This window comes from Trachurus japonicus, chromosome 13, assembly GCF_045865225.1.
Source record: "Trachurus japonicus isolate A0001 chromosome 13, Traja_1.0".
Lineage (NCBI taxonomy): Eukaryota > Metazoa > Chordata > Actinopteri > Carangiformes > Carangidae > Trachurus > Trachurus japonicus.
Genome location: NC_140919.1, coordinates 24089 through 46779, shown reverse-complemented (window position 1 = coordinate 46779; position 22691 = coordinate 24089). Strand labels below are relative to the sequence as shown.

At 41.4% G+C, this 22691-nt stretch overlaps 1 protein-coding gene across 1 annotated transcript; it reads left to right on the top strand.

Moving 5' to 3' along the window:
* The first annotated feature begins 1762 nt into the window (after positions 1-1762).
* On the top strand, positions 1763-6411 carry LOC146975168 (protein NLRC3-like). The gene is made up of 6 exons (XM_085794662.1): positions 1763-1783; positions 2515-2709; positions 2834-2874; positions 3983-4061; positions 4222-4450; positions 4604-6411. The coding sequence occupies exons 1-6, from the start codon at positions 1763-1765 to the stop codon at positions 6409-6411; spliced, it is 2373 nt and encodes a 790-aa protein (XP_085650788.1).
* Positions 6412-22691: the final 16280 nt, after the last annotated feature.

Genomic DNA, 22691 nt, shown 5'->3' with positions numbered 1-22691 from the left:
ATGTTAGGATGGGTGTATTTGTGTAGTCTTATCTGTCATAAACACGTTTATCGTCGCGGACTTTCGGTGCCACGGAGCTCCTTTTTTTTTTTTTTTTTCCAACTTGACGAGAGCAGTGACAGCGGAGGCTCTGAGGCTCTGAGCAGCAGCAGTGTGGAAGCAGAGAGCCTCCACTCTCCCTGTAACACGCTACAAGTCATTCATTCTGCTGTTAATGACGGTAAAAATGAAACATGAGGTAAATATCCTGCTTAGCTCTCCTCCTCTGCTGTCCTCTGTTCAGAGCGGAGTCCCTAGCAACGGCCCGTTTTACCTAGCAACGGTCTGGCAATCGACTGCTGGAATTCTTTTGCTGTTGTTTTTCTTGTCATTCTACATAGTCAACCTTTAAGGGAACCAATAGCACTGTCATATCCATCAAGCAAATTTTGTTGACCAAATAAAATGACTTCAGTTTTGTTTTTGTTCAAAGACAGAAAGTTAACTTCCATCCAAGTTTGGATATCTTTAAGGCAGTCTAGTAGAGCCTGAACAGAGGCTCGCCCATTTATCTTTAGGGGTAGATAGATTTGAACATCATCGGCAAAACAATGAAAAGAGATGTTGTACTTTCTAAATATGGATCCCAGAGGCAACATATATATCGAGAAAAGGAGGGGGCCCAAAACAGAACCTTGGGGCACTCCACAATTTAGAGGGGAAGTGGCCGAAGAATGCTGGCCCAGCTGGACTGAGAAGCTCCGGTCTGAGAGGTAGGACTGAAACCACTTCAAAACAGTGCCCCTAATGCCCACACACTTGTTCAAACGTGACAAGAATTTTATGATCCACTGTATCAAAGGCAGCTGTCAGATCTAAAAGGACCAGGACAGCAGAGTTACCAGAGTCAGCTGTCAAAAGAAGATCATTAAAAAATTTTAAAAGCGCTGTTTCTGTGCTGTGGCGTGACTTAAACCCAGACTGGAATTTCTCTGAAATACCATTTTGATCAATAAAAGACTGAAGCTGTTCATATACCACCTTCTCCAAGACCTTAGAAAGAAAAGGAAGCTTGGAGATGGGCCTAAAATTTGATAAAACTGTCTGGTCAAGGTTATGCTTTTTGATGAGGGGCTGGACCACAGCATGTTTTAAAGCAGCTGGAACACAGCCGGTCATCAGAGATAAATTAATCAGGTTCATAACACAGGGGCCAATAATATGGAAAACCTCCTTAAAGAGGCGGGGTGGGATGCTGTCAAGAGGACAGTAGGAAGGCCTGAGGTGCTTTACAATATCAGTTAAAGATTGGAGGGAGACATGCTCAAAATTCTCAAAGACAGCAGGGGATATAAGAGGGACAGCAGGATCTGATGCAGACGGCAAAAGAGAGGACCTAATATCAGAAATTTTATCAATAAAAAAATGTAAGAAATCTTCACACAGTTTAGATGAAGGAATAATAGCATTGTGATCACAGGGGTTCAAAAGATTATTCAGAGTACTAAAGAGAAACTGAGGCTTGTGGCTGTTTGCTGACACAAGATTGGATAGAAACTGACTTTTAGCAAATTTGACAGATTTTTGATATTTGATCAGACACTCATTTAAAATTTCTAAGGAAACTTGTGGATGATCTTTCTTCCACTTTCTCTCGGCACGTCTGCATGTGCGTCTTAACGTGCGAGTAGTGTCATTAAGCCAAGGCTCTCCTACTCGCTTAGAACGTTTGCACCTAAAGGGAGCCACTGATTCTAATATGTCAATACAGGTACCATTAAACATGTCCAAGAGCTCATTAAGGGTGAGACCACAATCGTGAACCTGCAGTACAGAATCGCAAAAAGCAGCAGAAAATTCACAGGCAGTAGAAGGGTTAATTGTGCGCACACGGCGCTCCGTGGCGCACAGTTTAACCAGGGAATGAGGCAGTGTGATATTAAATAAAACAGCAAAGTGGTCAGAGATGTGTATGTCAACAATCTCAATGACATTTAACTCCAGACCGAATGACAATATGAGGTCCAGTGTATGTCCCTTTTCATGTGTTGGGTCAGATACAGACTGAGTAATATTAAAAGAGTCAATGAGGTTTAGAAAGTCTTGTACCAAGGGACACGATTCGCAGCAGACGTGGATATTAAAATCCCCAACAATTAAAAATCGGTCATAGTTCATTGTTAGTCCTGCCACAAAGTCCGTGAAGTCGTTAATAAAATCCTTATTGAACCGAGGCGGACGGTAGACCACAGCGCACATGATGGGTGTAATGCAGTTTAAAACGAAAGTCTGCAGCTCAAAGCTGGAGAAGGAGATCGGCGGTGACAGACGACATTGGAAGCTGGATTTAAAAACAGATGCTACCCCTCCACCTCGGCCAGTGGATCGGGGGGAGCTGAAATACACACAATCCGGAGGGAGCAGTTCAGAGAACTGGATAGACTCACCGATCTGAATCCACGTCTCCGTCAGGAACATAAAATCCAATTCACGAGAGGTGAAAAAGTCATTCAGAATAAATGTCTTGTTTGCTAGCGATCTAGCATTCAGGAGAGCCAGGCTAACGGTCGTTTCCCCGCCGCCCTGGTTGGATGCACGGCGCAGCGGCCGAAGGTTCCTGAAATCCACACCGCCGTTGCGGACCCGGCGTCTTGGGAGAGGGACCTCCGCCAGCAGGTGAGGGTAGCCGGGGGCCGGGCACGGCGGCATCACAGGTTGAATCCAGCGAAGGTATACAGGTTGCCGGAGCCGTGCACGCGATCCTCTGAGAAGATGGCGAGGATCCGTCCAGCAGGTAGATTGCTTTAGGTTCTTGATTTTCACCAAGACACCTGCTCTCTTTCCGCGTTTGCAGAGGCGCTTCCTCCGTGAAATAACAACCGGAGACCGCCATAGGTAGGCTGGTACCGCCGCCAGGGGAGGGGGGAGACCCGAGGTTTGATCGCCTAGATTAATTTCTGGCAGTGTGTTTCGACATGATCCGATGTCAAAAAGTACTTGTCGATCATATACTAGCAAGGCAGAGGAATCTTGGCACAGAGAGCAAAATAATACAGCAGCAAACAAATATAGTAGAGCCGGTAGACGGCAAGCCGCACACGCTGGCGCCATCATTTTATCCAATAAAATAATATAGAAATATTGGCCATCTATATGCACCCAATACTTGGTTGGGGTTGAACTACTGGAAATTGACTTTTCCATATTTGTTAATGGTGAGCCCCCCCCCCCCCCACCGGCAGACAATTCCTCTCTTTTTTGGTCCTGACCCATTTGCATCCCTGTTATTGTTAATGTTTTTTCTAATTAAGACATCCATTTTGGTGGTTTATTACATAATGCACCAAATTATTACATTTTCTTCATAAAAAAGTGCAACACCCGCAATATGTAATAAGTGATGCAAAATGTAACAACTTATTACAAAATGCGGCAAAGTTTATTACATATTGCGTTCAAGATTTTTATTACAAAATGTGGCAGATTACAAAATGCGGCGTTATTACATAATGATGTGAAAATGTATTACATTATTACATAATGCGGCATTATTACATAATGCGGCGTTACAAATCCCCTATTAAATAGTTTGCTCAGACTGAAGATGTGCAGCACTTGATGAAAATCTTAAAAATAAGTTTCTTTGGAAAAACATTCTGTTGAAAACCTAAAACTGTTAAACATGAGTTGTGTTGTTGTTTCAGGATCCAGCAGCAGAGATCAGACTCTCCTGAACCCAGCTGTCTATCTTTAAAGAGCAACGACTCAAAGAAGTGGCTCATTAACTTTAAAGGAGGACGTGGATCAGCTGATCAGATGTAAGCTGTAACTGACAGTCAGACTCAGGTTATTGTAGAAAAGAACCAGTTTGTACGACGTGTTGTTGGACCAGGTCTGAAACCAAAGTGTCTCTGTCTGTTGTGAACGTCCTCAGGGGACATATAAAGTCCATCTTGTATTATCTCTCTGTACTGATGTTGACTTGATACTGATTCCTCCACAGAGTGGACCAGGAGAGCTCAGAGGTCCCCAGTGGTCAGTCTGCCCAGCAGCATCAAACACACCTGGACTCCATATTTATGGTGAGGACATGTCCAACAGCTGCTGTTATATCTGTTGTGTTCACCATCATCTCCATGCTGCACTTTGACACCAGTGGATTGTCAGTCTGTCCAACATGGATCTGATGTTTGGCTCCATGGTTTTAGTTTGATCCTGTCACTCATAGAGTTTCTGTTCCAGCTGCTGGAGGAGAACATGGTCACTTTTGTCAAGAACGAGCTGAAGAAGATCCACAAGGCTCTGAGGCCAGATTACCCAGAATGCTCAGGGAGTCAGAGGGAGGATGAGGAGGTGTTGGATGGTGAGGATGAAGAGCAGAGGAGGAGCAGCAGAGAGGCATTAGTGAAGATCACAGTGAACTTCCTGAGGAGGATGAAGCAGGAGGAGCTGGCTGAGTGTCTGCAGAGCAGTAAGAGGATTTCTCTAAAGATTCAACATGATGGACAAATGAGACGTTCACTGACATCAACACATGAAGGGAAACATGTTCATATAGTCGTTATTTAGAGGATTTAAATGTTATATTTTCTTTATGAATTTTACTATGTTTTTGTTTATTCAGGAACTCCTAGTGCAGTTTCTGGACGTAAACTCAAATCTGTCCTGAAGGAGAAGTTCCAGTGTGTGTTTGAGGGGATCTCTAAAGCAGGAAACCCAACCCTTCTGAACCAGATCTACACAGACCTCTACATCACAGAGGGAGGGGCTGGAGGGGTCAATGATGAACATGAGGTCAGACAGATTGAAACAGCGTCCAGGAAACCAGACAGACCAGAAACAACCATCAGACAAGAAGACATCTTTAAAGCCTCACCTGGAAGAGACCGACCAATCAGAAGAGTGATGACAAAGGGAGTGGCTGGCATTGGGAAAACAGTCTTAACACAGAAGTTCACTCTGGACTGGGCTGAAGACAAAGACAACCAGGACATACACTTCACATTTCCCTTCACCTTCAGAGAGCTGAATGTGCTGAAAGAGAAAAAGTTCAGCTTGGTGGAACTTGTTCATCACTTCTTCTCTGAAACCAAAGAAGCAGGAATCTGCAGCTTTGATCAGTTCCAGGTGGTCTTCATCTTTGACGGTCTGGACGAGTGTCGACTTCCTCTGGACTTCCACGACACTGAGATCCTGACTGATGTGACAGAGTCCACCTCAGTCAACGTGCTGCTGACCAACCTCATCAGGGGGAACCTGCTTCCCTCTGCTCGCCTCTGGATAACCACACGACCTGCAGCAGCCAATCAGATCCCTCCTTACTGTGTTGACATGGTGACAGAGGTCAGAGGGTTCACTGACCTACAGAAGGAGGAGTACTTCAGGAAGAGGTTCAGAGATAAGCAGCAGGCCAGAGAGATCATCTCCCACATCAAGACATCACGAAGCCTCCACATCATGTGCCACATCCCAGTCTTCTGCTGGATCACTGCTACAGTTCTGGAGAAGCTGTTGAAGACCAGAGAGGGAGGAGAGCTGCCCAAGACCCTGACTGAGATGTACATCCACTTCCTGGTGGTTCATCTAAAACTGAAGAAGGTCAAGTATGATGGAGGAGCTGAGACAGATCCACACTGGAGTCCAGAGAGCAGGAAGATGATTGAGTCTCTGGGAAAACTGGCTTTTGAGCAGCTGCAGAAAGGAAACCTGATCTTCTATGAATCAGACCTGACAGAGTGTGGCATCGATATCAGAGCAGCCTCAGTGTACTCAGGAGTGTTCACACAGATCTTTAAAGAGGAGAGAGGCCTGTACCAGGACAAGGTGTTCTGCTTCGTCCATCTGAGTGTTCAGGAGTTTCTGGCTGCTTTTCATGTCTATCTGACCTTCATCAACTCTGGACTCAACCTGATGTCACAACAACAAACAACCTCCCGGTGGTCTCAATTGTTTGGATACAATCCTGAACTGATACCTTTCTACCAGAGTGCTGTGGACGAGGCCTTACAGAGTCCAAATGGACACCTGGACTTGTTCCTCCGCTTCCTCCTGGGTCTTTCACTGGAGACCAATCAGAATCTCCTACGATGTCTGATGACACAGACAGGAAGCGACTCACGGTCCAATCAGATAACAGTCCAGTGCATCAAGAAGAAGATTGAAGAGACTCCCTCTGCAGAGAAAAGCATCAACCTGTTCCACTGTCTGAATGAACTGAATGATCGTTGTCTAGTGGAGGAGATCCAACAGTCCCTGAGATCAGGACGTCTCTCCACAGGTAAACTGTCTCCTGCTCAATGGTCGGCTCTGGTCTTCATCTTACTGTCCTCAGAAGAAGATCTGGATGAGTTTGACCTGAAGAAATACTCTGCTTCAGAGGACGCTCTTTTGAGGCTTCTGCCAGTGGCCAAAGCCTCCAACAAAGCTCTGTAAGTGTAGAGATAGTTGGATTTATTCATCATTATATAAAAACCCTTCTGTGTTTTCAACAGGACCAAAAATAAATTCCTTTCTTCTTTAATTCCTCATGATCATCTCTTCAGACTGAGCAGCTGTGACCTCTCAGAGAGAAGCTGTGAAGCTCTGTCCTCAGTCCTCAGCTCCCAGTCCTCTAGTCTGAGACACCTGGACCTGAGTAACAACAACGTGCAGGACTCAGGAGTGAAGCTGCTATCTGGTGGACTGGAGAGTCCACATTGTAGACTGGAGACTCTCAGGTGAGGATCCATCCAGCTGTTTATCTGATGCCACTTGAACACAGCTTCCTGTGTGTGTTCAGTCTGTCAGGATGTCTGGTCACAGAGGAAGGCTGTGCTTCATTGGACATGTTCATGTTTTTAGTGAACGTTGAACTGAATGAATCAGTTTATAAATGATGAACCTGAGCAGGGTTCAATGGCCCTCATTTATCAAACTTGCGTACACCAAAAAAATGGGTGTACACCAAATTCACCGCAAGGATCGGCATTTATCAATCTGAGTGTGAGCGTACGGTACGCACAAATCTCACGCCAGCTCTGACCAGGTACGCACATTTGGAACCAGCGTAGAACATGCAGGAACGAGTGCTGCTGTGTCAGAATGATTATTAAACCATAGTCTAAAACGCAGCGATGCGGACCACATGTTGTTGTTGTTTATATTGAAAAAGATAAAAAAGTAGCCAAAAAAAAAACGATACCACCAAGTCCGTGTTGAAACCTGGTAAAGTCCCTCTTCTTGGCCGTCTTCCGTGTCTCCATGTCGTAAAAGGGGTAGGGCGACGCCTCTAAAGCAGGAATATATCGGGGTGTGACATTTAAATGACGCTCGTTTTCAGCCGCCGGATTTATCACCACCACGCCGGTTCTACGCCGAAATCAGCAGCGTACACACTTTTAGTAAATCACACGTGACACTTGGCGTACACTGATATTTACACCAGAATCTACACCAGATCCTGCGCAAGTTTGATAAATGAGGGCCATTGTCACCAGAGTGAACACTGCTCAGGTTTTATGACATGGAGATGGAGACGGCCCAGCATCACTAGTATGTTGCTGTGGTACAGATGGTACAGACACATCTACTACTGCTGAAGACAGTTTGTTTGAGTGTTTGAAGCAGTTTGATGAACAAACAAGTGAAAACTCAGAAAAAGAAAAAAGCCCCTGGATATTTCCACATACAGTTTACCTCCACTACACCTGGTTTTTCACTTTCAGCAGAATATGACTCATCGTTTAAGTGGTAAAATATTTTCTCAATCTCAACATTGTTTTTTGTTTTTTAGTTAAAGGAATAGTTCACCCAAAAATGAAATTTCACTCATTATTTACTCACCCTCATGTCGACTAAGGGCTGTGAGAAGTTTCAGAGTCCTCCGTGGCTACTCTGAGTTATGGGCAGAGGTGGGTAGTAACGCGCTACATTTACTCCGTTACATTTAATTGAGTAACTTTTTGATGACTGCACACAAAATCTCCGCGGTAAACAGGACGACCACTCCGCCTCAAATTTGAGAAACTGCGGCTAGTAAATGATTAGGATGACGTCAGCACTGGTATGTCGTGGATAATGTCCATGAAGGCAAAGATATTCAATATAAACTGTCTTTGGTGAAGGTTCTCAGTCATACAAGTCATCTTATTCTTCTTCCTCCCCAGGAAGTTTAAACCCCATACACACCTGGAGACATGTGACTCCTAGTCACATGACCACCCCTCCAGTTTCGGGGGTGTGGTCATGTGACTCGATTCTCGGGGGTGTGGTCATGTGACTTTGGTTTCACTAGAAACCAATCATAGGACCACTCTGGGTTTAAACCTCTTTTTACAGTCTATGGTTTAAACACCTGGGTTTCTGGCATTAGTCTCAGACAGTTCATAGATCATAGATAGGCCTATGTAAGTTATTGTGGCTGAATTTGTCTTAATTTATGTTAGGCTACTTTGTAAAAAATGTAATTTAGGCTATTTTCCTAGTTGTTAAATGTTGTTCTTTGGCAATATCTGAATTTTTTCATTGCTATTATATTTTTGTGTATTTGATTAGGCCTACATTTACGCGCTGATCATTAAAGGAACAAATCAGAGGTTACTCAGCAGTTACTCAGTACTTGAGTAGCTTTTTCACCAAGTACTTTCTACTCTTACTCAAGTAAATATTTGAATGGCTACTTTTTACTTTTACTTGAGTTAAATTATTCTAAAGTAACTATACTCTTACTTGAGTAAAATTTTTGGCTACTCTACCCACCTCTGGTTACGGGGGGGTCCGTGCAGCAGTGCATGTCCATATAACGGTTGCAAATGGATACCAACTGTCTTCGTAACAAAAAACACACCAAAAAACATCCAAATACCTCCATGCTGCTCGTATGTAATGTCCGTCTTGTGTTGAAGCCCCGAAATGCAAAATCGTCCTGAACTAAATTAAATAAGTCCGCTGGTGTCCATTTGCAACCGTTATATGGACAAACACTGCTGCACGGACCCCCCCTGTAACTCAGAGAAGCCACAGAGGACTCTGAAACTTCTCACAGCCCTTAGTCGACATGAGGGTGAGTAAATAATGAGTGAAATTTCATTTTTGGGTGAACTATTCTTTTAAATTCATATAGTTTGTTAGTGGCAGTGATTAGAGGCTGGTGATGGAGGTAGAAAGAGGTTCTACTGAAAGACAACAGCTGATTATTTATTTAAATGAACAGAACAAATGAACATGAATTAGTTCATTTTCATCTGTATGAACTGAACTTCTAAGGATTTCTTTTTAAGTGTGAACTGACACAAACACTGACTGAAGAAACTAAACTGCATTTGGTGGTGGTGGCTCACTGAACATCTGAAGTGGTGTGAACATTAAAACACTGATTCCAGGAATCTGGGGCCGTATTCACAAAGAATCTTAAGGTTAAAAGTAGCTCCTAAGGGCCGAATTTATGAGCAACTCCTAAAAAAAGTGGGCATGTCAGTCTTAAATTTAGGACTCCTAGTATTTTAAAATAAGAGTAATTCACAAAGTATTTTATGCCTAAAAGTAGCTCCTAAGTCTGGGAGAGCTTAAAAGTCCTCGTGAGGACTCCTAACTCAGTAAGACCTATTCACAAAGAATCAGAAATGGCTGCAGCCAGGCAAATGTATGGAGGACTGCGAATTGCTGCAGAGGGGGGTGCTGGAGCACCTGCCCCTTTGCCCTTTGATGCCCAAAGTGCCTTTTTGTCAGTGTTTTTTTTTTTTTTGGGTCATCTACAACATTTTCGCTATAAAACGGGAGTAGTGACAGTGACGAACTGTCCAATATAGGCGTCACAACGGTCGGACCGAGGTAACTGCGACCGCTGCGATGCAGTCATGCTGATGTGAGCCAAAAATATTTTTAAAGTTGGTGGGTGTGCTAGACACACACATCTGTGGTGGTGGCGCTGGTGAGGCGACACGCGGCAGCAGAGCAGAGTGAGCGTGTGTGTGTGTGTCAAACTTTTGTTTGTTTTATCCTTACCTTCCTATCCCTGACGGCTGCTTTGGCTTGATTGATCTCACAACTATGGACATTAAATGGTGGATCAATTACCTCCTGGCTTTTACGCTTTGTTTGGGCCTTTTGAGAGGACATTATGTATCCACTGAGTCATGCCAGTATGGACGGGAGTTCCTCCTGCTGCTCCAGAACGCTGGCAGAGGATCTGTGGACCGGGAGTCTTTCCCTGTGGAGATCGTCCGTCATGACTCATCCCCGGGGGGTGCGAGCGCGGCTTTCCAGTCGGCTCACGGAGTGAGGAGAAGGGGCAGACGTGGTGGAGTTCGGCAGCGGCTAAAAAGACTGGGCCACCGGAGGATCCCCTAATTAGGAGTCAGTGCGCTAATTACCATCTTTTTTGGAAGTGTAATATTTTTTGGCCATTTTGGCCACCAGGTGGCACATGGACCCAATTGCATGTATAATATATCTATATTTGGAAGTGAAACCAAAATACGGTCTATTCATGTTATATATAAATATATATATATATATATATATATATATATATATATATATGTTTCCTCAGTGGATGTGAGGGTCTAAGGACAGAGGATGTTGTTACGATGCCATGTAAAGCCCTTTGAGACAAACTGTTTGTAAAAACGGGCTATACAAATAAAATTGCCTTGCCTTGCCTATATTGAAAATGGCAGCCGATACCAGATTCCCACCAATGAAACACATGCATTCAGGCTTCATGTTGATGTGGAATACATTTATTGATCTGATTATCATGTCATCTATTTCTGTAAAATCATCAACATACATTCGCAGATGGTAGCACTCAAAATGTATCTTATGGGATTGATTCTTAAGTCTCATTCTATGGCCCAAGGTCAATCATAGATGAGATGTGGTAACAGTTCCGATTTCTCATAACATCGCTTCCAAAGTCTTGTCTATGGACCAAGTTCAATCATAGATTGGGATGTGGTAACACTCCATTTTTTCATGCAATATGATGGCTTCCAACATCTCAATTACGATCCAAGCTCCATCATAGATTCAAATTTGGAGGCACTTTCATATTCTCATGTATGGCTAAGCTCTACCATAGATTTGAATTCGGAGGCACATTCATATCCTCATCTACGGCTAAGCTCAACCATAGATTCTCACCCCCAACAATGTATATGCATCAATTTGACCATGTTGTAGTGTTGATGTGGCTCAGTGGTTTAAGGGCATGCCACTTGTTCCACTGATGGAGTAGGTTGCATGTTCAACTCCCACTCTATGCATTTTTTTATTTGCTGGGTCTCTGTTCATCCCTATTATTTACTTGTTTTCTGTCATGAATCAACTGCTCTGTCTAATAAAGTAAGAGATCTACATTTATCTCTATCATATTCTCATCTACTGCCATGATCCATCGTAGATTTGAATTTGGAGGCACTTTCATATTCTCATCTACTGCATGCTCCATCATAGATTTGAATTTGGAGGCACTTTCATATTCTCATCTATTGCCAAGCTCTACCATTGATTGGAATTCATATTCTTACCTACTGTCAAGCTCTGCCATACAGTCTCACCCCCAACAATGTATACACATCAAATTCACCACATGTGACGGTGCTGAGGTGGCAAAGTGGTTTAAGAGCATGCTACTTGTGTAGTAGGTTGTAAATTCAACTCCTGCTCATTGCATTTTTTTTTTGCTGGGAGTTTGTTCATTCCTTTATTTACCTACTTTGTGTCATGCCTGAAATACCCTTTCTAATAAAGGAGGAGATCTACATTTATCTCTAAGTCAAATATTTTGGTGATTGTAACTACACCGGAACATGATCAAAACACAATTCCAACTTCCACATGGTCTGCTGTGATCACTTCCACATTCTAATCACCGATCGCTTCCAAAGTCTTGTCTATGGACCAAGTTCAATCATAGATTGGGATGTGGTAACACTCCATTTTTTCATGCAATATGATGGCTTCCAACATCTCAATTACGATCCAAGCTCCATCATAGATTCAAATTTGGAGGCACTTTCATATTCTCATGTATGGCTAAGCTCTACCATAGATTTGAATTCGGAGGCACATTCATATCCTCATCTACGGCTAAGCTCAACCATAGATTCTCACCCCCAACAATGTATATGCATCAATTTGACCATGTCGTAGTGTTGATGTGGCTCAGTGGTTTAAGGGCATGCCACTTGTTCCACTGATGGAGTAGGTTGCATGTTCAACACCCACTCTATGCATTTTTTTTTTGCTGGGTCTCTGTTCATCCCTATTATTTACTTGTTTTCTGTCATGAATCAACTGCTCTGTCTAATAAAGTAAGAGATCTACATTTATCTCTATAATATTCTCATCTACTGCCATGATCCATTGTAGATTTGAATTTGGAGGCACTTTCATATTCTCATTTACTGCATGCTCCATCATAGATTTAAATTTGGAGGCACTTTCATACTCTCATCTACTGCCAAGCTCTACCATTGATTGGAATTCATATTCTTACCTACTGTCAAGCTCTGCCATACAGTCTCACCCCCAACAATGTATACACATCAATTTCACCACATGTGACGGTGCTGAGGTGGCTCAGTGGTTTAAGGGCATGCTACTTATGTAGTAGGTTGTAAGTTCAACTCCTGCTCTTTGCATTTTTTTTTTTGCTGGGTGTCTGTTCATTCCTTTTATTTACCTATTTTGTGTCATGCCTGAACTACCCTTTCTAATAAAGGAGGAGATCTACATTTATCTCTAAGTCAAATATTTTGGTGATTGTAACTACACCGGAACATGATCAAAACACAATTCCAACTTCCACATGGTCTGCTGTGATCACTTCCACATTCTAATCACCGATCGCTTCCAAAGTCTTGTCTATGGACCAAGTTCAATCATAGATTGGGATGTGGTAACACTCCATTTTTTCATGCAATATGATGGCTTCCAACATCTCAATTACGATCCAAGCTCCATCATAGATTCAAATTTGGAGGCACTTTCATATTCTCATGTATGGCTAAGCTCTACCATAGATTTGAATTCGGAGGCACATTCATATCCTCATCTACGGCTAAGCTCAACCATAGATTCTCACCCCCAACAATGTATATGCATCAATTTGACCATGTCGTAGTGTTGATGTGGCTCAGTGGTTTAAGGGCATGCCACTTGTTCCACTGATGGAGTAGGTTGCATGTTCAACACCCACTCTATGCATTTTTTTTTTGCTGGGTCTCTGTTCATCCCTATTATTTACTTGTTTTCTGTCATGAATCAACTGCTCTGTCTAATAAAGTAAGAGATCTACATTTATCTCTATAATATTCTCATCTACTGCCATGATCCATTGTAGATTTGAATTTGGAGGCACTTTCATATTCTCATTTACTGCATGCTCCATCATAGATTTAAATTTGGAGGCACTTTCATACTCTCATCTACTGCCAAGCTCTACCATTGATTGGAATTCATATTCTTACCTACTGTCAAGCTCTGCCATACAGTCTCACCCCCAACAATGTATACACATCAATTTCACCACATGTGACGGTGCTGAGGTGGCTCAGTGGTTTAAGGGCATGCTACTTATGTAGTAGGTTGTAAGTTCAACTCCTGCTCTTTGCATTTTTTTTTTTTGCTGGGTGTCTGTTCATTCCTTTTATTTACCTATTTTGTGTCATGCCTGAACTACCCTTTCTAATAAAGGAGGAGATCTACATTTATCTCTAAGTCAAATATTTTGGTGATTGTAACTACACCGGAACATGATCAAAACACAATTCCAACTTCCACATGGTCTGCTGTGATCACTTCCACATTCTAATCACCGATCGCTTCCAAAGTCTTGTCTATGGACCAAGTTCAATCATAGATTGGGATGTGGTAACACTCCATTTTTTCATGCAATATGATGGCTTCCAACATCTCAATTACGATCCAAGCTCCATCATAGATTCAAATTTGGAGGCACTTTCATATTCTCATGTATGGCTAAGCTCTACCATAGATTTGAATTCGGAGGCACATTCATATCCTCATCTACGGCTAAGCTCAACCATAGATTCTCACCCCCAACAATGTATATGCATCAATTTGACCATGTCGTAGTGTTGATGTGGCTCAGTGGTTTAAGGGCATGCCACTTGTTCCACTGATGGAGTAGGTTGCATGTTCAACACCCACTCTATGCATTTTTTTTTTGCTGGGTCTCTGTTCATCCCTATTATTTACTTGTTTTCTGTCATGAATCAACTGCTCTGTCTAATAAAGTAAGAGATCTACATTTATCTCTATAATATTCTCATCTACTGCCATGATCCATTGTAGATTTGAATTTGGAGGCACTTTCATATTCTCATTTACTGCATGCTCCATCATAGATTTAAATTTGGAGGCACTTTCATACTCTCATCTACTGCCAAGCTCTACCATTGATTGGAATTCATATTCTTACCTACTGTCAAGCTCTGCCATACAGTCTCACCCCCAACAATGTATACACATCAATTTCACCACATGTGACGGTGCTGAGGTGGCTCAGTGGTTTAAGGGCATGCTACTTATGTAGTAGGTTGTAAGTTCAACTCCTGCTCTTTGCATTTTTTTTTTTGCTGGGTGTCTGTTCATTCCTTTTATTTACCTATTTTGTGTCATGCCTGAACTACCCTTTCTAATAAAGGAGGAGATCTACATTTATCTCTAAGTCAAATATTTTGGTGATTGTAACTACACCGGAACATGATCAAAACACAATTCCAACTTCCACATGGTCTGCTGTGATCACTTCCACATTCTAATCACCGATCGCTTCCAAAGTCTTGTCTATGGACCAAGTTCAATCATAGATTGGGATGTGGTAACACTCCATTTTTTCATGCAATATGATGGCTTCCAACATCTCAATTACGATCCAAGCTCCATCATAGATTCAAATTTGGAGGCACTTTCATATTCTCATGTATGGCTAAGCTCTACCATAGATTTGAATTCGGAGGCACATTCATATCCTCATCTACGGCTAAGCTCAACCATAGATTCTCACCCCCAACAATGTATATGCATCAATTTGACCATGTCGTAGTGTTGATGTGGCTCAGTGGTTTAAGGGCATGCCACTTGTTCCACTGATGGAGTAGGTTGCATGTTCAACACCCACTCTATGCATTTTTTTTTTGCTGGGTCTCTGTTCATCCCTATTATTTACTTGTTTTCTGTCATGAATCAACTGCTCTGTCTAATAAAGTAAGAGATCTACATTTATCTCTATAATATTCTCATCTACTGCCATGATCCATTGTAGATTTGAATTTGGAGGCACTTTCATATTCTCATTTACTGCATGCTCCATCATAGATTTAAATTTGGAGGCACTTTCATACTCTCATCTACTGCCAAGCTCTACCATTGATTGGAATTCATATTCTTACCTACTGTCAAGCTCTGCCATACAGTCTCACCCCCAACAATGTATACACATCAATTTCACCACATGTGACGGTGCTGAGGTGGCTCAGTGGTTTAAGGGCATGCTACTTATGTAGTAGGTTGTAAGTTCAACTCCTGCTCTTTGCATTTTTTTTTTTGCTGGGTGTCTGTTCATTCCTTTTATTTACCTATTTTGTGTCATGCCTGAACTACCCTTTCTAATAAAGGAGGAGATCTACATTTATCTCTAAGTCAAATATTTTGGTGATTGTAACTACACCGGAACATGATCAAAACACAATTCCAACTTCCACATGGTCTGCTGTGATCACTTCCACATTCTAATCACCGATCGCTTCCAAAGTCTTGTCTATGGACCAAGTTCAATCATAGATTGGGATGTGGTAACACTCCATTTTTTCATGCAATATGATGGCTTCCAACATCTCAATTACGATCCAAGCTCCATCATAGATTCAAATTTGGAGGCACTTTCATATTCTCATGTATGGCTAAGCTCTACCATAGATTTGAATTCGGAGGCACATTCATATCCTCATCTACGGCTAAGCTCAACCATAGATTCTCACCCCCAACAATGTATATGCATCAATTTGACCATGTCGTAGTGTTGATGTGGCTCAGTGGTTTAAGGGCATGCCACTTGTTCCACTGATGGAGTAGGTTGCATGTTCAACACCCACTCTATGCATTTTTTTTTTGCTGGGTCTCTGTTCATCCCTATTATTTACTTGTTTTCTGTCATGAATCAACTGCTCTGTCTAATAAAGTAAGAGATCTACATTTATCTCTATAATATTCTCATCTACTGCCATGATCCATTGTAGATTTGAATTTGGAGGCACTTTCATATTCTCATTTACTGCATGCTCCATCATAGATTTAAATTTGGAGGCACTTTCATACTCTCATCTACTGCCAAGCTCTACCATTGATTGGAATTCATATTCTTACCTACTGTCAAGCTCTGCCATACAGTCTCACCCCCAACAATGTATACACATCAATTTCACCACATGTGACGGTGCTGAGGTGGCTCAGTGGTTTAAGGGCATGCTACTTATGTAGTAGGTTGTAAGTTCAACTCCTGCTCTTTGCATTTTTTTTTTTGCTGGGTGTCTGTTCATTCCTTTTATTTACCTATTTTGTGTCATGCCTGAACTACCCTTTCTAATAAAGGAGGAGATCTACATTTATCTCTAAGTCAAATATTTTGGTGATTGTAACTACACCGGAACATGATCAAAACACAATTCCAACTTCCACATGGTCTGCTGTGATCACTTCCACATTCTAATCACCGATCGCTTCCAAAGTCTTGTCTATGGACCAAGTTCAATCATAGATTGGGATGTGGTAACACTCCATTTTTTCATGCAATATGATGGCTTCCAACATCTCAATTACGATCCAAGCTCCATCATAGATTCAAATTTGGAGGCACTTTCATATTCTCATGTATGGCTAAGCTCTACCATAGATTTGAATTCGGAGGCACATTCATATCCTCATCTACGGCTAAGCTCAACCATAGATTCTCACCCCCAACAATGTATATGCATCAATTTGACCATGTCGTAGTGTTGATGTGGCTCAGTGGTTTAAGGGCATGCCACTTGTTCCACTGATGGAGTAGGTTGCATGTTCAACACCCACTCTATGCATTTTTTTTTTGCTGGGTCTCTGTTCATCCCTATTATTTACTTGTTTTCTGTCATGAATCAACTGCTCTGTCTAATAAAGTAAGAGATCTACATTTATCTGTATAATATTCTCATCTACTGCCATGATCCATTGTAGATTTGAATTTGGAGGCACTTTCATATTCTCATTTACTGCATGCTCCATCATAGATTTAAATTTGGAGGCACTTTCATACTCTCATCTACTGCCAAGCTCTACCATTGATTGGAATTCATATTCTTACCTACTGTCAAGCTCTGCCATACAGTCTCACCCCCAACAATGTATACACATCAATTTCACCACATGTGACGGTGCTGAGGTGGCTCAGTGGTTTAAGGGCATGCTACTTATGTAGTAGGTTGTAAGTTCAACTCCTGCTCTTTGCATTTTTTTTTTTGCTGGGTGTCTGTTCATTCCTTTTATTTACCTATTTTGTGTCATGCCTGAACTACCCTTTCTAATAAAGGAGGAGATCTACATTTATCTCTAAGTCAAATATTTTGGTGATTGTAACTACACCGGAACATGATCAAAACACAATTCCAACTTCCACATGGTCTGCTGTGATCACTTCCACATTCTAATCACCGATCGCTTCCAAAGTCTTGTCTATGGACCAAGTTCAATCATAGATTGGGATGTGGTAACACTCCATTTTTTCATGCAATATGATGGCTTCCAACATCTCAATTACGATCCAAGCTCCATCATAGATTCAAATTTGGAGGCACTTTCATATTCTCATGTATGGCTAAGCTCTACCATAGATTTGAATTCGGAGGCACATTCATATCCTCATCTACGGCTAAGCTCAACCATAGATTCTCACCCCCAACAATGTATATGCATCAATTTGACCATGTCGTAGTGTTGATGTGGCTCAGTGGTTTAAGGGCATGCCACTTGTTCCACTGATGGAGTAGGTTGCATGTTCAACACCCACTCTATGCATTTCTTTTTTGCTGGGTCTCTGTTCATCCCTATTATTTACTTGTTTTCTGTCATGAATCAACTGCTCTGTCTAATAAAGTAAGAGATCTACATTTATCTGTATAATATTCTCATCTACTGCCATGATCCATTGTAGATTTGAATTTGGAGGCACTTTCATATTCTCATTTACTGCATGCTCCATCATAGATTTAAATTTGGAGGCACTTTCATACTCTCATCTACTGCCAAGCTCTACCATTGATTGGAATTCATATTCTTACCTACTGTCAAGCTCTGCCATACAGTCTCACCCCCAACAATGTATACACATCAATTTCACCACATGTGACGGTGCTGAGGTGGCTCAGTGGTTTAAGGGCATGCTACTTATGTAGTAGGTTGTAAGTTCAACTCCTGCTCTTTGCATTTTTTTTTTTTGCTGGGTGTCTGTTCATTCCTTTTATTTACCTATTTTGTGTCATGCCTGAACTACCCTTTCTAATAAAGGAGGAGATCTACATTTATCTCTAAGTCAAATATTTTGGTGATTGTAACTACACCGGAACATGATCAAAACACAATTCCAACTTCCACATGGTCTGCTGTGATCACTTCCACATTCTAATCACCGATCGCTTCCAAAGTCTTGTCTATGGACCAAGTTCAATCATAGATTGGGATGTGGTAACACTCCATTTTTTCATGCAATATGATGGCTTCCAACATCTCAATTACGATCCAAGCTCCATCATAGATTCAAATTTGGAGGCACTTTCATATTCTCATGTATGGCTAAGCTCTACCATAGATTTGAATTCGGAGGCACATTCATATCCTCATCTACGGCTAAGCTCAACCATAGATTCTCACCCCCAACAATGTATATGCATCAATTTGACCATGTCGTAGTGTTGATGTGGCTCAGTGGTTTAAGGGCATGCCACTTGTTCCACTGATGGAGTAGGTTGCATGTTCAACACCCACTCTATGCATTTTTTTTTTGCTGGGTCTCTGTTCATCCCTATTATTTACTTGTTTTCTGTCATGAATCAACTGCTCTGTCTAATAAAGTAAGAGATCTACATTTATCTCTATAATATTCTCATCTACTGCCATGATCCATTGTAGATTTGAATTTGGAGGCACTTTCATATTCTCATTTACTGCATGCTCCATCATAGATTTAAATTTGGAGGCACTTTCATACTCTCATCTACTGCCAAGCTCTACCATTGATTGGAATTCATATTCTTACCTACTGTCAAGCTCTGCCATACAGTCTCACCCCCAACAATGTATACACATCAATTTCACCACATGTGACGGTGCTGAGGTGGCTCAGTGGTTTAAGGGCATGCTACTTATGTAGTAGGTTGTAAGTTCAACTCCTGCTCTTTGCATTTTTTTTTTTGCTGGGTGTCTGTTCATTCCTTTTATTTACCTATTTTGTGTCATGCCTGAACTACCCTTTCTAATAAAGGAGGAGATCTACATTTATCTCTAAGTCAAATATTTTGGTGATTGTAACTACACCGGAACATGATCAAAACACAATTCCAACTTCCACATGGTCTGCTGTGATCACTTCCACATTCTAATCACCGATCGCTTCCAAAGTCTTGTCTATGGACCAAGTTCAATCATAGATTGGGATGTGGTAACACTCCATTTTTTCATGCAATATGATGGCTTCCAACATCTCAATTACGATCCAAGCTCCATCATAGATTCAAATTTGGAGGCACTTTCATATTCTCATGTATGGCTAAGCTCTACCATAGATTTGAATTCGGAGGCACATTCATATCCTCATCTACGGCTAAGCTCAACCATAGATTCTCACCCCCAACAATGTATATGCATCAATTTGACCATGTCGTAGTGTTGATGTGGCTCAGTGGTTTAAGGGCATGCCACTTGTTCCACTGATGGAGTAGGTTGCATGTTCAACACCCACTCTATGCATTTCTTTTTTGCTGGGTCTCTGTTCATCCCTATTATTTACTTGTTTTCTGTCATGAATCAACTGCTCTGTCTAATAAAGTAAGAGATCTACATTTATCTGTATAATATTCTCATCTACTGCCATGATCCATTGTAGATTTGAATTTGGAGGCACTTTCATATTCTCATTTACTGCATGCTCCATCATAGATTTAAATTTGGAGGCACTTTCATACTCTCATCTACTGCCAAGCTCTACCATTGATTGGAATTCATATTCTTACCTACTGTCAAGCTCTGCCATACAGTCTCACCCCCAACAATGTATACACATCAATTTCACCACATGTGACGGTGCTGAGGTGGCTCAGTGGTTTAAGGGCATGCTACTTATGTAGTAGGTTGTAAGTTCAACTCCTGCTCTTTGCATTTTTTTTTTTGCTGGGTGTCTGTTCATTCCTTTTATTTACCTATTTTGTGTCATGCCTGAACTACCCTTTCTAATAAAGGAGGAGATCTACATTTATCTCTAAGTCAAATATTTTGGTGATTGTAACTACACCGGAACATGATCAAAACACAATTCCAACTTCCACATGGTCTGCTGTGATCACTTCCACATTCTAATCACCGATCGCTTCCAAAGTCTTGTCTATGGACCAAGTTCAATCATAGATTGGGATGTGGTAACACTCCATTTTTTCATGCAATATGATGGCTTCCAACATCTCAATTACGATCCAAGCTCCATCATAGATTTAAATTTGGAGGCACTTTCATACTCTCATCTACTGCCAAGCTCTACCATTGATTGGAATTCATATTCTTACCTACTGTCAAGCTCTGCCATACAGTCTCACCCCCAACAATGTATACACATCAATTTCACCACATGTGACAGTGCTGAGGTGGCTCAGTGGTTTAAGTCCTGCTATTTGCATGTTTTTTTTTGCTGGGTGTCTGTTCATTCCTTTTATCTACCTATTTTGTGTCATGCCTGAACTACCCTTTCTAATAAAGGAGGAGATCTACATTTATCTCTAAGTCAAATATTTTGGTGATTGTAACTACACCGGAACATGATCAAAACACAATTCCAACTTCCACATGGTCTACTGTGACCACTTCCACATTCTAATTACCGATGAATTGCAGAGTTTCATCTATGACCCAAGCTCATAGATTGGATATTGGAGGTACTTTCATATTCTCATCTGACCGAGCTCCATCATAGATTTAAATTTGGAGGCACTTTCATACTCTCATCTACTGCCAAGCTCTACCATTGATTGGAATTCATGTTCTCACCTACTGTCAAGCTCTGCCATAGAGTCTCACCCCCAACAATGTATACACATCAATATCACCTCATGTCACAGTGCTGAGGTGGCTCAGTAGTTTAAGAGCGTGCCTCTTATTCTCTTAATGCAGTAGGTTGTAAGTTCAACTCCTGCTCTTTGCATTTTATTTCCTGGGTGTCTGTTCATCCCCTTTATTTACTTGTTTTCTGTCATGACTCAACTGCTCTCTCTAATAAAGTAAGAGATCTACATTTATCTCTATAATATTCTCATCTACTGCCATGCTCCATCGTAGATTTGAATTTGAAGGCACTTTCATATTCTCATCTATAGCCAAGCTCCATCATAGATTTGAATTTGGAGGCACTTTCATATTCTCATCTATAGCCAAGCTCTACCATAGATTCTCACCCCCAATGATATATACACATCAATTTGACAGCATGTCATGGTGCTGAGGTGGCTCACTGGTTTAAGAGCATGTCACATATTACACTGATGCAGGAGGTTGCAATTTCAACTCCCACTCTGTGTGTTGTTTTTGCTGGGTGTCTGTTCACCGTTTTGATTTACTTGTTTTCTGTCATGCCTCCCCTGCCCACTCTAATAAAAGGAGAATTTACCTACATTTGCCTCCAAGACAAATAATTTGGTGATTGTAACTCTTTGGTGACATTTCCAATTTCTCATCCGTCATCGTTTCCAAAGTATTGTCTGTGGAACAAGCTCAATCATAGATTAGAATTTGGTAGTCCTACCAACTTCTCATATGAAACAGCTTTCAAAGTCTCATCTATGGACCAAGCTGAGTCAGAGATTGGAATTTGGTGGCACTTCCAATTTCTCATCCATTATCATTTCCAAAGTCTTGTCTGTGGAACAAGCTCAATCATAGATTAGAATTTGGTAGTACTTCCAATTTCTCATATTATGGATTCCAAAGTTTCGTTTCCAACCACAGCTCAATCATAAATTGGAATTTGGTAGCACTTCCACATTTTCATCAATAACTATGAACTTCCAAATTACTATCTTCAATTTCAGAATTTGTTTGAAAGTTTGAAATTTTCAAATTGATATTTGAAGGACTTCATATATTGACACTGTAAATATGTTTGACTCTTAACAATTCACAAAAGAAGCAGAAATCATTGCTTATGAACTTTTATTTACAGCTAAATGGTGTGTCATTCCAATTTCAACATTGAACACAACTTCAACTTTGACTTTGTGTCATAGAACAAGATGAAGCATTTGCAGTGCTGGAACGTCAGGGCTGGGATGGCTTTACTGTGGTGAAGGATCAACCTCAGTGGCTTGCACTCCTTTGGTGTTTGGGCCTTGATGGTGTTTGTGTTTGAGCCATTTCTGTTTGAGTCGGGCCAACTTCCATGTCCTTGTCCTGGAGTGATTCTTTTCCCCCTGAGTTAT

Coding starts and splice junctions, on each gene's coding strand:
- LOC146975168 (XM_085794662.1), top strand. CDS start 1,763: ATGTCCAAGAGCTCATTAAGG. Junction 2,710..2,833: donor ACAGGTTGAATCCAGCGAAG/GTATACAGGTTG, acceptor CCGCGTTTGCAG/AGGCGCTTCCTCCGTGAAAT. Junction 2,875..3,982: donor ACAACCGGAGACCGCCATAG/GTAGGCTGGTAC, acceptor ATTCCTCCACAG/AGTGGACCAGGAGAGCTCAG.